The following is a 12,684-nucleotide window of genomic DNA, read 5'->3' as shown; positions in this document are numbered from 1 at the left end:
TCCCTCTCCTGCCTCTCTCCCGCCCTCGTTCAGCCGCATGCCCTCTCTTCTCTCTCTGATTCCTCCCCTCTCTCTCCCAAGTTCCCTCAGCACATCTGCCTCCTGACCCGGCGTTCCTGCAGGTGCCCCTTTGTTTACATTCCCAGCTCTTCCTGACTCACTCTCCCTGCGATCACTCACCTCACCCCCAGGTGAGTGGGAGAACGCCTGCAATGAAATGCAACGGATGCTGATCGTTCGCTCCCTGCGCCAGGACCGCGTGGCGTCCTGCGTAACCTCCTTCATCGTCTCCAACCTTGGCTCCCGCTTCACTGAGCCGCCTGTGCTAAACATGAAGTTGGTCAGTGGCTTGGTTTCCTTCCCGCCTCCCTCTCCCTGTCCCAGGCGGCCGCCCGCATTTCCTCAGTCTCTGTCCCACTGCCTCACCTGGCCTTCTGCCTGAGCCCACGCCCTGTGCTGCTGGCAGGTGATGGAAGACTCAGCCCCGCGGACCCCACTCATATTTATCCTGTCTCCCGGCGTGGACCCCACCAGTACCCTGCTCCAGCTGGCAGAGCACACGGGCATGGCCCAGCGCTTCCATGCCCTGTCTCTGGGCCAGGGCCAGGCCCCCATTGCGGCTCGGCTCCTCCGAGAGGGTGTGGTTCAGGGTCAGTATCCATCCTGTTCTGCGCCCACCTGTGTCCCTGGCCCGACTGCCCACCACCTCCCACCTCCTTCGCCCTGCTGTAACTGCAGCTCCCACTTCTCCAGAAGGCCCCAGGGGTGGCACCTGAGCATTTGAACCCCATCTCTCCCAGCCACCACACACACAATCAGGTGGAAGGTGGGGGGACAGGTGGGGCATAGGGAGTGGTTCCCACTGCATCCAGCATCTCCTTGCAGGACATTGGGTGTTCCTGGCCAACTGCCACCTGTCACTGTCGTGGATGCCTAACCTGGACAAACTGGTGGAACAGCTGCAGGTGGAGGATCCACACCCTTCCTTCCGCCTCTGGCTCAGCTCCAGCCCCCACCCAGACTTCCCTATCTCGATCTTGCAGGCCAGCATCAAGATGACCACAGAGCCGCCAAAGGTATGGGCAACTGACAGCCAGCAGCGACCGTGCCATCTGGCCTACCTTTCATCTTCCAGGCCTCAGAGAGAGGGTTTAACCTTAACAACAACGCGGCTTCTTTTGATTCTGCTGTCCTCTAAAAAATTCCACCTCCTTTCCCTCTTCTGTGTGCCAAACTCTTAGAACATAATAGTAATAGCTAACATCTCTTGAGTGTCATTATGTGCCAGGCATTGTTCTAAATGCTTTACATTTATTAATCCATTTAACACACACACACCTATCAGGTAAATACTATCACCCCCATTTTACAGGTAGGAAATGGAGGCAAAGAAAGTGTATATAACTAGCGCTTGGACCCTTCAGACCCTTCCTCCTCCCGACATTTCCTTACATTCTTACCCTGATGTCACTTCCTGGCCTTTCTCCTTCCTTCCCTCCAACTCTATTGAAAATTTTATCTCCAATATTACAAGGTCACCATTGAATGCAATCAGTGAATTGCAGATTTAAAATCTGATCATGTTGCTGCATCCTACCCACTTACCTCCTACTTAAAACTATTTTAGTCACTTTTCATTGCTTTTAATCAAGATCAAAACCCTATTCACATGCCCCAGCGGGCGCCTCCCCAGCTTTGTCCGTCGCCGCTCTCCCCTTCACTTTCTTTGCTCTACCTACACCTTGATTTTTAAATTGCTTTGTTCTTCTTCCTTGATAGACCCTGTATTCTCCTGCTTGGGGCTTTTGCATGTGCTGCCCTCCCTGCTTTCCTCCCCGTCCCCTCCTTTGCCCCTTCAGGTCTCAGCCCCACCAGCACTTTCTCAGGAAGACTCTGACCTCCATGTCTAGGTAACACTCCTAAAACCTTCACCACTCCCTCTGGTCTTCCCACTGTGGGGAATTTTACACGTATTAGTGTGATCCTGGCTGATGCCTGACTTCTTTTCTAAACTGTAAGCTCCAAGAAGAGGGCAGAGGCCATGCCTTTTCTTCCCCCTCACCGTTTTGCTCATCCTGTGACTAACACAGGGATGCGCACGTAGTAGGTGCTCAATAAATGAGGACCCTATGAATGCACAGGTGTGTGGATGTCTTTCATCATTAAATCCTTTTTGACCACCTGGAGGCAGCTGGCATAGTTGACTGTCCCTCTCCCTGGTTTCCCCGACACACACTCCTGGTCCCCCCTCTGTTTCTTGCCACATTATTTATTACTTCTGTGTTTCTTTCTCGTCCTGTCCTGTCCTCAGTCTACATTTCCTCCTTTCACAAGTTGATGGAGAAATTGTCCTCTTCCTGATTTCAACCCCAATCCCCATCTCTGGCTCCAGTATCAAACTCACTGCAGGGTCTGAATTCCATCTGGTTATGAAGCATTTCTTTTCGGCACACCAGCACCATAAATCCCACGCTCTCAAAACAAGTCATCCTCCACGTAGATTATCTCCTCATCCCATTTTTGTTAATGGCGCCACTAATTTTTTAAAAATATATGTTTAAAGTTGATTTTTATTTATATTCTTTTCTGCCAACAAAAGTATTCTGTACTCCCATTTAAAAATGTCAAACGGTCCAGAAATGTGTTGCCAGAGAAACAGAACTTTTTTTTTTTTTTTTAGTTCATTTTTTAAGAGCCTTTCTTATTGCCTTCTAAGAGAGGTGTGTGCCTTGGTAGCCCGTGGGCCCTCTGTTGGCTGAGCCCCACCCTCTGTGATGGGTAGAGATGTGTTGGCCCTGAGGTGGGTGCTGTTTAGGTCGGCATGATAAGCAGTGAGCGTGGAGGCAATGATGAATTGGAGCAAAACCCAGGAGGAGAGAGGAGTCAGAGAGGATGGCTCTGCCGTGGTTGGGTCACCAGAGGAGAGGGCCTTGTTCTAGCTCAGCCCAGGAGAGCCTTCTGTGAAATGCTACTTGCTGGTGATACAGAACCTTCCTGGGATCCACCAAACCTTCAGAGAAAGTAGGACATTCAGGGTATAGTTGGTGCAACCAGATTTCTTTTGGAAGCTGACAAAGAGGCCAATATTTTAAAAGTATTTTATTTGGAAATAATTTTAAACTTACAGAAAAGTTGTAAGAAACTTTTGTAAGAAACAAAAAGTTGTAAGAAACAAAGAACCCTCACATGTATGTTACCCAAATTCATCTGTTGTTAACATTTTGTCCCACTTGCCTTATCATTTGACCTCTCTCTGTTTTTCGCTCTCTCCTCACTCACACTTCTTCTGAAACGTTTGAGAGTTCATTGCATGTATCCTGGCCCTTTACTGCTACATACTTCAGTGTATGTCAGTGTAAAGGGCTCAGTCCTAAGAATAAGAATGTTTTCTTATATAATTGCAAGCACAGTTGCCAACTTCAGTAAATTGATACACTCTTTTAATCTAAATGTATTATATATTCCAATTTTGTTAAATGTCTCAATCATGTCATATATATACAGATGGGTTTCTGGGCCCTTTATTCTGTTCACTGGTCAACTTGTTTATCCTGGGGTCAATGTGCACTGTCTTAATTACTATATAGCCCTATAATAATTCTTGATAGCTGGGAAGGCAAGACCCCTCACCAATGTCCTTCTCCAGGCTATTCCTGACCTTTTATTCTCCAACATAAATTTTGGAACAAGCTTGTCAAGTTTTCACCAGAAAAATTCTATTGAGCAATTTGGGGGAAATCATCATCTTTAGGATATTGAGCCTCCCAATCCATGAGTATAGTAGGTCTCTCCATTTATTTTTTATTTTTTTGGCTGTGTTGGGTCTTTGTTGCTGCTCACGGGCTTTCTCTAGTTGCGGCGAGCGGGGGCTACTCTTCCTTGTGGTGCGCGGGCTTCTCATTGCGGTGGCTTCTCTTGTTGTGGAGCACAGGCTCTACGCGCGCGGGCTTCAGCAGTTGCAGCATGCGGGCTTCAGTAGTTGTGGCGCACCGGCTTAGTTGCTCCGCAGCATGTGGGGTCTTCCCGGACCAGGGACTGAGCCCGTATCCCCTGCATTGGCAGGCGGATTCTAAACCACTGCACCACCAGGGAAGTCCCTATTCTTTATTTCAATAAAGTTTTGTAAGTTTCGCTATAAAGATGTGTAAAGGGAATTCCCCGGTGGTCCAGTGGTTAGGACTCGGTGGTTTCATGGTATTTTACATAATTTGATGATGGTTGTAAATGGTATTTTTTAAAATTACATTTTCTTTTTGTTATTGGTTATCCAATGTTCTTACTTCTGTTTTCTCCCTGCTCTATTCTGTCCATCATATATGAGTCTTCTTAAAATACTCTTTCAGCGTATCACTGTCCTACTTAAGACAGAAATGGCTTCAGGATACCTGGTGAATCTGGTCCAAACGGCTCAAACTGCCCTTCTTATTGCACTCCATCTGCTCATGGCCATTCTTTCCCCACCTGAGCACTTGCACTTGATTTCTGTTAGACTTCTCTTCTCACTTTATCTCCCCTTTGTGCCTTTATTTCTTCAATTCTTCCCATCTCTGGGAAACTAAGGCCCTCCTCTCAGCCTCGTCACATCCTTCCCATCTGTAAGACTTAGGCCAAATCCCAACCTGTTCATGAAGCCTGATAAATCCAATCACATAGAACGTTCCTCCTTGATGAGACACTATCTACTGACCCTTTGCCCATAGTTGTGTACATTTTTGTTCATCAGTAGTGCACGTTTATGTTTCTGTTCGTATTTTCTGGCACTTCCAAATTGAGTTGGCCTACCCACCATTGAGAACATCGTGGTTGAGGGGATCAAAAGGCGGGGGGGCGGAGACAAGAAGACAGGGCTGCCCCTAGTCCATACAGTGCCCGTGTGTGAATTAGAGAAAGGCACGCAGCCCCGTGAATGAGTGCACGTCCTGGCATGCAGCTCAAGGGCTGGATTTCAGCCTCCACTCATCCCTTCAGCCAGTGCCCTTGTGCAGTGAGCAACCTCCACAACTGTACACGACGGTGCTAGGGGCAGGGCCAAGCAAGATGCATGTCATCCCACCTCTGTACTTCATTGTCCCCAGGGCCTAAAGGCCAACATGACCCGTCTTTACCAACTGATGACAGAACCACAGTTTTCCCGCTGCTCCAAACCCTCCAAGTATAAGAAGCTGCTGTTTGCACTGTGCTTCTTCCACTCTGTGTTACTTGAACGCAGAAAGTTCCTGCAACTTGGCTGGAACATCATCTGTGGCTTCAATGACTCCGACTTTGAGGTTTGTGCTAACCAGGGTCCCTCATCCCAGCCCTGTCTCCTTACACTTCCTGCCCCATGGCTGCCCTGCAGGAATAGCCACTGACAGGGAGCCTGTGTTAAAGCGCCCCTGGAAGGGTTCCTGCCATAACTGTGTGTGGGGCTGGGAGCTCAGGCTGGGACCACACACAGGTGTCAGAGAACTTGCTGAGCCTCTACCTGGACGAGTACGAGGAGACGCCCTGGGATGCGCTCAAGTACCTCATCGCTGGTGTCAACTATGGCGGACACGTCACGGATGACTGGGACCGGCGCCTGCTCACCACCTACATCAACGACTACTTCTGTGAGCAGGCTCTATCAACCCCCTCCTACAGGTGAGGGGGGCGCTGAATGGGGTGGGGGCAGCACTGGGGGTAGGGGAAGTGTGTGAGGAGAGAATGTGACATGGGAGAAGCAGGCTTTGTGGGGTTGTGGGGCGGGGGCTGGAGCAAGAGCAGGGAGCTGGATGAATGGGGTCTCAGCCTGGCATGGGAGCCCCAGAGTCCCCATGACACAGTGATAATTATGCGGTGGCTCCCCAGGTTGTCAGTATTGGAGACCTATTTCATCCCCAAGGATGGGAGCCTGGCCTCATACAAGGAGTACATTAGCATGTTGCCCTGCATGGACCCCCCCGAGATCTTTGGCCAGCACCCTAATGCAGATGTGGCCTCCCAGATCACTGAGGCACACACTCTCTTTGAGACTCTGCTTTCCCTGCAACCCCAGATTACACCCACCAGGGCCGGAGACCAGAGCCGGGAAGAGAAGGTAAGGACAGACAGAGACACCTGGGGGAGGGAAAGCAATGAGGAAGAGGGGTCTGCACTCAGAGCTCAGAGCTCCTGCCTCGGCAGGTCCTTGAGTTGGCTGCTGATGTGAAACAGAAGATCCCTGAAATGATTGACTATGAAGGGACCCGAAAACTGCTGGCTGTGGACCCCTCCCCACTCAATGTGGTGCTTCTTCAGGAGATTCAGAGATACAACAAGCTTTTGGAGACCATCCTGTAAGATGGAGGGCGGTTCTGTGGAACGTGGTGGGGGAGCACGAGGAAAGGCCTTCACTGCCTGCCTATGATGGCTCTCCCAGGCCCACCCCATCCCTAACCCTCCACCTTACCCTGTTCAGGTTCTCACTGACAGACCTAGAAAAAGGCATCCAGGGCCTCATCGTCATGTCTACAAGCCTGGAAGAGGTTTTCAGTTGCATCTTTGATGCCCGTGTCCCTCCACTCTGGGGAAAGGCAAGATTACATTACTGTTGATCCTAATCCAACAATGAACTCTCCTTTCACCCCTGGGCCGGCGACCTCCTGGTTTTAAGGAAGCATATAGCAAAAAGCAGTGAGCCTGGGCTTTGGGGCCAGACAGGTTCAAGGTTGAAATCTGACTCTGCCCTTTACTGACTGACTTTGAAAAGTTATTTAGTTAGAAACTTACCCAGGGTAAGTTCCTAGCCTCTCCAAGGATGTTTCAAGGATCCCCTGTACTGTGCACAATGCTAGAAGGTGCTTCATTAATGGTAACTGGTTAATATTACTGGTGCTATTGTTAATAGTTGTCATTTTATGCTTCTTTCCTGGGAGTTGGCTTTTGGAGAGCTGTGCCGAACTATGGTTGGGGAACAGGGGCTGACAGCATATATTCTTCTTATAGCTGCTCCAAGTGTTGAAACAAGGATTTGAATGCATGAATAAGTGAATGAATAAACACACACTGCCTTCTCCTCCTCCAGGCATATCCCTCACAAAAGCCATTGGCTTCATGGACCCGGGACTTGGCCATGCGTGTGGAACAGTTTGAGCTGTGGGCCAGCCGCACACGGCCTCCTGTGATCTTCTGGCTGTCTGGCTTCACCTTTCCCACCGGCTTCCTCACTGCTGTCCTGCAGTCTTCAGCTCGCCAAAACAATGTGAGCAATGTGGAAAGTGTGGTGGGGATGGTTGCTGGGGATATGTATCTGCTCTCCTCTTTGGGGGTCCTCCCTTATTCTCACCTTCAATCCCCAGATTTCAGTGGACAGCCTCTCTTGGGAGTTTATTGTTTCCACTGTGGACGACAGCAACCTAGTGTATCCACCCAAGGTGGGAGCCAGATGTGCTCGGGGTTCCGAGCAGAGGGGGTTCTGGTGGAGAAGGAGGGTGCTGGGAGCAAAGGTGGGAAAGGAGAGGTGGCAGGACAGGGGTGCTGGCAGCTGAGGGTCTAGATTTCCCCCCAACCTGCCCCCATGTCTCCCCAGGATGGTGTCTGGGTTCGGGGCCTATACCTGGAGGGTGCTGGCTGGGACCGGAAGAACTCCTGCTTGGTGGAGGCAGAGCCCATGCAGCTTGTCTGCCTCATGCCCACGATCCACTTCCGGCCTACAGAGAGCCGCAAGAAGAGTGCCAAGGGTGGGACAGTGCCCTCAAGCTTGCCGGCTCCATCCCTAGTTTGGATCCTAACCCAGTCTCTGCTCCACCCCTCCCCCACACTTGCTCCTGCCCTGCTGTGCCAGAGGCTCCAGGGTCTGACTCTTTCTCCTCTCCTTCCCCGAAGGCATGTACTCCTGTCCCTGCTATTACTATCCCAACCGGGCAGGCAGCTCAGACCGCGCATCGTTTGTCATTGGCATCGACCTCCGCTCTGGGACCATGACATCTGATCATTGGATCAAGAGGGGCACTGCTCTACTCATGAGCCTGGATAACTGAGAGGACCTCCCCTTCTTTCACCGCTTGAGGGAGGGTCGAGGACTCTAAAAGCCAAGGCTGATAATGCACCTCGGACAGACGCTGGACCTCACTCTGGCCTTGACCTTGGTTGAATTTGTCGTCTGAGGGGGGCCCTGGTAATATCTGGTTGTGCTAGCCATAAAGGTGGGAGAATTGTATTGGAGCTCAGTGCATTAAAACACCCACAACCACAAGCCTTAAGTCTCTCAATGGGATGCTGGGGGTTTGGGGAAGGAGGAAGCCCAGGCCTTACGGAGAATGAGAGTTCCTATGAGTAGCTACTGGACCGGGAAAGGAGCAAGGGAAGTGGGAGGTCTTGAGAGGGAGGGGAGGCGTGGCCTTGAACGAATGGGCAGGGCCGTGGGGCCTAAAGAAGATGTGGCTAAATCTCTGGGCAGGACTTGAGCAAGTGGGGCGGGGCTTACTTTGGAAGGGCGCGTGATCCAAACGGAATCGGGGTTTGTCAGGCAGGGATCGGTGCTGGACCCCCGTTCCTTGCACCCTGAACCCTGTACCCCGCATTCGGCATCCTATTCGGCACCTGTGCTGAGGCGAGCAGGACCGGCAGAAAGCGGGGCGGAGCCTGAGAGAGGGACTTAGGCGCGGGGAGGGGCGGGACCATGAGAAGGGGGCGGGGCTGGGGCGCGGGAGGGGGGTAGGGGGGCGGTGTTTGTGTTGGAAAATCCAACTGCGCCACGGGGCGGAGCGGCCCCCCCAGCCCCGGCCTGGGAGAGGGGGGGGCCGCTCGACCCCCTGGGTGACCTTGGGGAACCTGAACACCTGGGACACCCCAGAACCAGGTAACGGGGAGCCGCGAAGGCGTCTGGAAAGGGAAACCATCTCCGCGCAGTGGGGCGGGACGCCTGAGTCGCAGGAAGGGTAGAACTGGGGATGGACGTTCGGGTCTCTGGAAAGGACGGCACTGGGAAGAAGACTGGGCGTAGGACGTCTGGGTCCCCTAGAAAAGAGCAGGGCGGGGATGAGGGGAGAGCTGGGCGGCAGATGTCCTGGGTTCCGGATGTCGACAGGGGCCTGAAAGGACTCCCTGTTCCTCTTGGGCTGGGATTCCCCTTCCCGACCCTAGGGCGGGGGCGGGGCGCGGCGGTCCCTAACCTGAAGGGCAGGACCAAAGATCAGGGTTTGCAGTTAGGTCAGTGCGATGGCCTCTTGAGGGCGGGTGTAGTCAGGGTTGTGTCTCAGGTCCCGGGCCGCGCCAAGTCTCCCTCTGGCTCTTCCCACGGGTGAGGTATGTAGCCTCAGCTCTGACCCTCACACTGGGAGCCCCGACAGCTTCCCAGCGGTAGCCTTCGCCCCCATCCCCTCCACCGCACGTCACCTCCCTGCACTCGGCCTCACCCCGATAGTCTCCTCATCCCCGGTCCTGCCCCCACTCTGACACCTCCCGTTCCTAGCTTCTCGCCCTTCTCGGGACCTTCTCCGCTGAACCTTCGCGACGTAGCCGCGAGATGGCGAGAGCGAGACGCACAGCGCGACTCAGGGGCCTCGGGTGGGGGATGTGGCCGTGAAAGCAGCCGAAGCCCCCCGCCCCGGCCAGAGGGAAAGGTGGGCTGAGGTGCTAGTTTGACTTCCTGTCATCTCGGTCCCCCTCACAGGAAATTGTGGTCGGGAGGGCAAAGGACATGGGCGGGTGAGGGGGTAGGGACTCCGCCTCCCGGAGCTGGGGTAAATAGTGGGGAGGGGGCACGCGGGCAGGTTGCTAAGCAACGCAGATTCGCTTCCTGTCTGCCGCGGCTTGTGGCTGATTTAGGATGGGAGACTGCGGCGAAGGTCGAGGGCAGGTCGCCTGGTTCTTGAGACAGGGAGATCCCTAGGAGGAAGCAGGGGAGCAGCGAGCGAGCTGCGCTGCCACAGAAACGGACTCGGCGTTGGTCCGGAGGGAGGCGGGACCCAGGCGCGGCGCTGAGCTCTGCTCCCCTTCCCTCCCGGGGGTTGCTTGCCCTGTTGCCAGAGTAACTGGAGAGCTAGACTCAGGAGCTGGATTCCCTAACTCTCGCGTCCGCCCAATCCGCTCCAGCGGCTGCCTCTGACATCAGGGCCTTGGCAGCCAATGTGGAGAAGGCATCGTAGAGCGACAGGAAGAGGGAAAGGGGAGGGGAAGAGGTGGAGGCTGGGAGGGGGTAGCTGCCCGGGACCCGCACGTGCACTCCCACACGCTCGCGCCCACTCCCCCTCCCCGCGCCGCACGAGCCCGAGTAACCGCCCCCCCCCCCCCCCCCCCCCCGCGCCGCCCGAGCCCGAGTAACCCCCCCCCCCCCCCGCGCCTGCGCGGCGAGTCAGCGCTTGCCGCTTCCCCCAGTTACCCCCATCTAGAGACTCTGTTCGCAAATTAGTACTGGGCTGCACTCACTCCTCAGCCCCGGGGGGAACCAGACGTATGGGTCCGCTAGCCTTTCTCTGGGTCTCAAGCCGTTACTGCCCAGCCTGGCGTGGGAGGAGCCAGCTACCTGTTCCCCACCAACCCCCAGCTGGCGCCCCACTCTCCCAGGTGGGCTGGGCGGAGCTGTGGTTTCCGGCCCCATATGCTCCGCCGCTGCCTTCCCGGGCTCTGGCTAAGGTTTCCTCTCCAAGACGAACGGAACGGGTATCAGCACCCCTTCCCGAGGCTTCACTCGCTCGGGCTCAGCTGCTGTTGGTGGCTGGGGAGGGCGCTGCGGGGAAGCCCCGGACGGGCCAGGTGACTTTTCCCGGACCATCACAACCCGTCTTCGCGTGAATTCCTCCCCTTTGATGTGCACCAAAACCCTTCTCATCCCTAACGTTTCTTCCCCCCCTCGCCCTGGTGCTCTTTGCACCTCCCTCGGCTCCTTTCGGGCTGCCTCTCCCGGTCTTCACTCGTCCTTCTCGTCTTCTCCCAGTTATATAACTCTTCCTCTTGCCGTGTCCTGATTTCAACTCCACAGACTCCGCCCTGGAACAGCGCGGGGAGGGGCAGGAGAGTTGGGACCCAGACAGATTCCGGCTGGCGGCCGGCAGGGGCACGGGGGATCCCGCTGATGGGAGACGGAGCCCCGCGGGACCTGGTGCCCCCGCCCCCCACCTCCCGCGCCCCACCCGAGATCTCGCCCAGGAGAGAGAAGGCACAGTATCTCTGAGAGGCGTGTCGGGACTCCGTCAGAAATGTGGGTTGGGAGGTCAGGGCTGGAGGCGGAGAGGAGGAGCCGAGGGGCCCGAGTCCAAGGGATGGGAGCCGCGTTGGGGGCAGAAGATAAGGGCGGGACGCCTGGGTTCCTTCCTTCCTCTCCTTTTTGGGTTCCCAGAATTCTTAAGGCTATTTCCCAGGAAGCTTAGCCTGAGGCTCCTCTCCGCCCCTCGGGGTCAAAGGTCTGTGTTAAAGGTGGCCTGGGATGATGTCACCATGCACGTGCCCTTTCCATTCCGGCCCCCTCCCCCTACCACACCCCCCGCCCCGAGTCCAGTTGCAACCCCGTGCCATCTTTTTTCCCTCTCCCTTCCCTTGGCCTTAGCGTCCTGCAGGTGGGAAACCCTGGCCTGGAGTCTTGTGAGGGGGAGGGGCACGGGTGTGGTGTGGTGGACTTTGCCCCTTCGCTGGGCGAAGCGAAGCCTGGGTCACTTTTCCCTAGACTGGCACAGAAGAGCTTTTCCTGCAAGACCCCCGTCCCTCCTGGAAAGAGCCTCCCAGCAGTCTTTTTACTTTCCCACCTGCTGCATTACCAAGTGTCTCATTGCCCCCGCCCCCATATTGAGTTGAAGTAGGAGTGGTTGCCAGATAGCTACCTCCCAGGAGGCATACTGTGGTATACTGCTGTGTGGTATACTGCTGGATACCAGCTCAGCCCTGACCTTAATTAATGGCACCCCACCCCCAGCCCCAACAGTGAGGAAAAGGGTCAAGAAACTGTATTAGACTGAAAAGTCAGGGCCTTTATTCTGTGTAGGTGCGTGGATTTCTGTCTCTTGAAGGAAGGGGACTCAGTTGATAGCTATGGCTGCCCTTCTTTATTAAGTCATGGGATTGGTTATCGTATTGCAAAAAATTGGTTTCTCTTTTTGTGTACCTTAGGGCTTGGGCTGTCAGATCAGACCTGGATTCCATTCCCAGCTCTGCCACTTAGTGGCTGTAGAGACTTGGAAAGGTCACAACCTCCCTGTGCCTCATATTCTTAATCTGGAAAATTGAAATATTAATACCTACCTTCTAGGCAGTTGATAGGGAAAAAAATGAGATAATTTATGCAAAGCACTTAGCACAGTGCCTGGCACAGAATGAACACTGAATGAATGCTTGTTATAAAATGCTTATTATTGTTAAATGCTGTTATTATTTTTATTATTATGGTTGGTAGGCCTGCTTCAAACTGGCCAAGACCTTAGGAGTTCTCCAGGGAGGAGTGGAGAGTTTGTGCTAATTTGGTAGGGCGGGGGTGGGGGGGGCGGGGGGAGGGGGGGAGGGGGCTGGGGATTAGCTTCCACTGCATTGTGCACTTTATTTGATGAGGGCTTTAGTCAGATTTGTATTGCTTTCTTTGCGATTATTTTTTCCCCCTTCTTGCAGAAGAAACAGCTAAGACTGTTCCTCTGGCTGTGAAAATAAAATAATTGTATTGTGGTTCTTGATTTTTGAGCAAGACCCCAGTCCCCTCCCATGCTCTTTGGAGCCTTTCAGTTTTACAGAGGGACTCCACAGTTTCCTTTGCGGGGACAG

The 12,684-nt window shown here is 54.1% G+C and overlaps 1 protein-coding gene across 1 annotated transcript in view; it reads left to right on the top strand.

Annotated features, from left to right (window-relative positions):
* DNAH2 (dynein axonemal heavy chain 2) overlaps positions 1-8,315 on the top strand; it is an 85,735-nt gene extending 77,420 nt beyond the window's left edge. Inside the window, exons 74-85 of the mRNA XM_029213407.1 lie at positions 192-340; positions 467-650; positions 886-1,076; positions 5,076-5,267; positions 5,438-5,622; positions 5,830-6,058; positions 6,145-6,296; positions 6,419-6,533; positions 7,025-7,201; positions 7,299-7,373; positions 7,529-7,679; positions 7,825-8,315. Of these exons, the coding sequence (XP_029069240.1) occupies positions 192-340; positions 467-650; positions 886-1,076; positions 5,076-5,267; positions 5,438-5,622; positions 5,830-6,058; positions 6,145-6,296; positions 6,419-6,533; positions 7,025-7,201; positions 7,299-7,373; positions 7,529-7,679; positions 7,825-7,979 (1,955 nt within the window). The 3' untranslated portion in view covers positions 7,980-8,315. The remainder of the gene's footprint in view (positions 1-191; positions 341-466; positions 651-885; positions 1,077-5,075; positions 5,268-5,437; positions 5,623-5,829; positions 6,059-6,144; positions 6,297-6,418; positions 6,534-7,024; positions 7,202-7,298; positions 7,374-7,528; positions 7,680-7,824) is intronic.
* The last annotated feature ends 4,369 nt before the right edge of the window (positions 8,316-12,684 follow it).

This window comes from Monodon monoceros, unplaced genomic scaffold (genome assembly GCF_005190385.1).
Source record: "Monodon monoceros isolate NGI ecotype Baffin Bay Population unplaced genomic scaffold, NGI_Narwhal_1 Super_Scaffold_9, whole genome shotgun sequence".
NCBI classification, from domain to species: domain Eukaryota; kingdom Metazoa; phylum Chordata; class Mammalia; order Artiodactyla; family Monodontidae; genus Monodon; species Monodon monoceros.
Note: the sequence above shows the minus strand (reverse complement) of the source record. Positions and strands in the feature narration are given on the sequence as shown.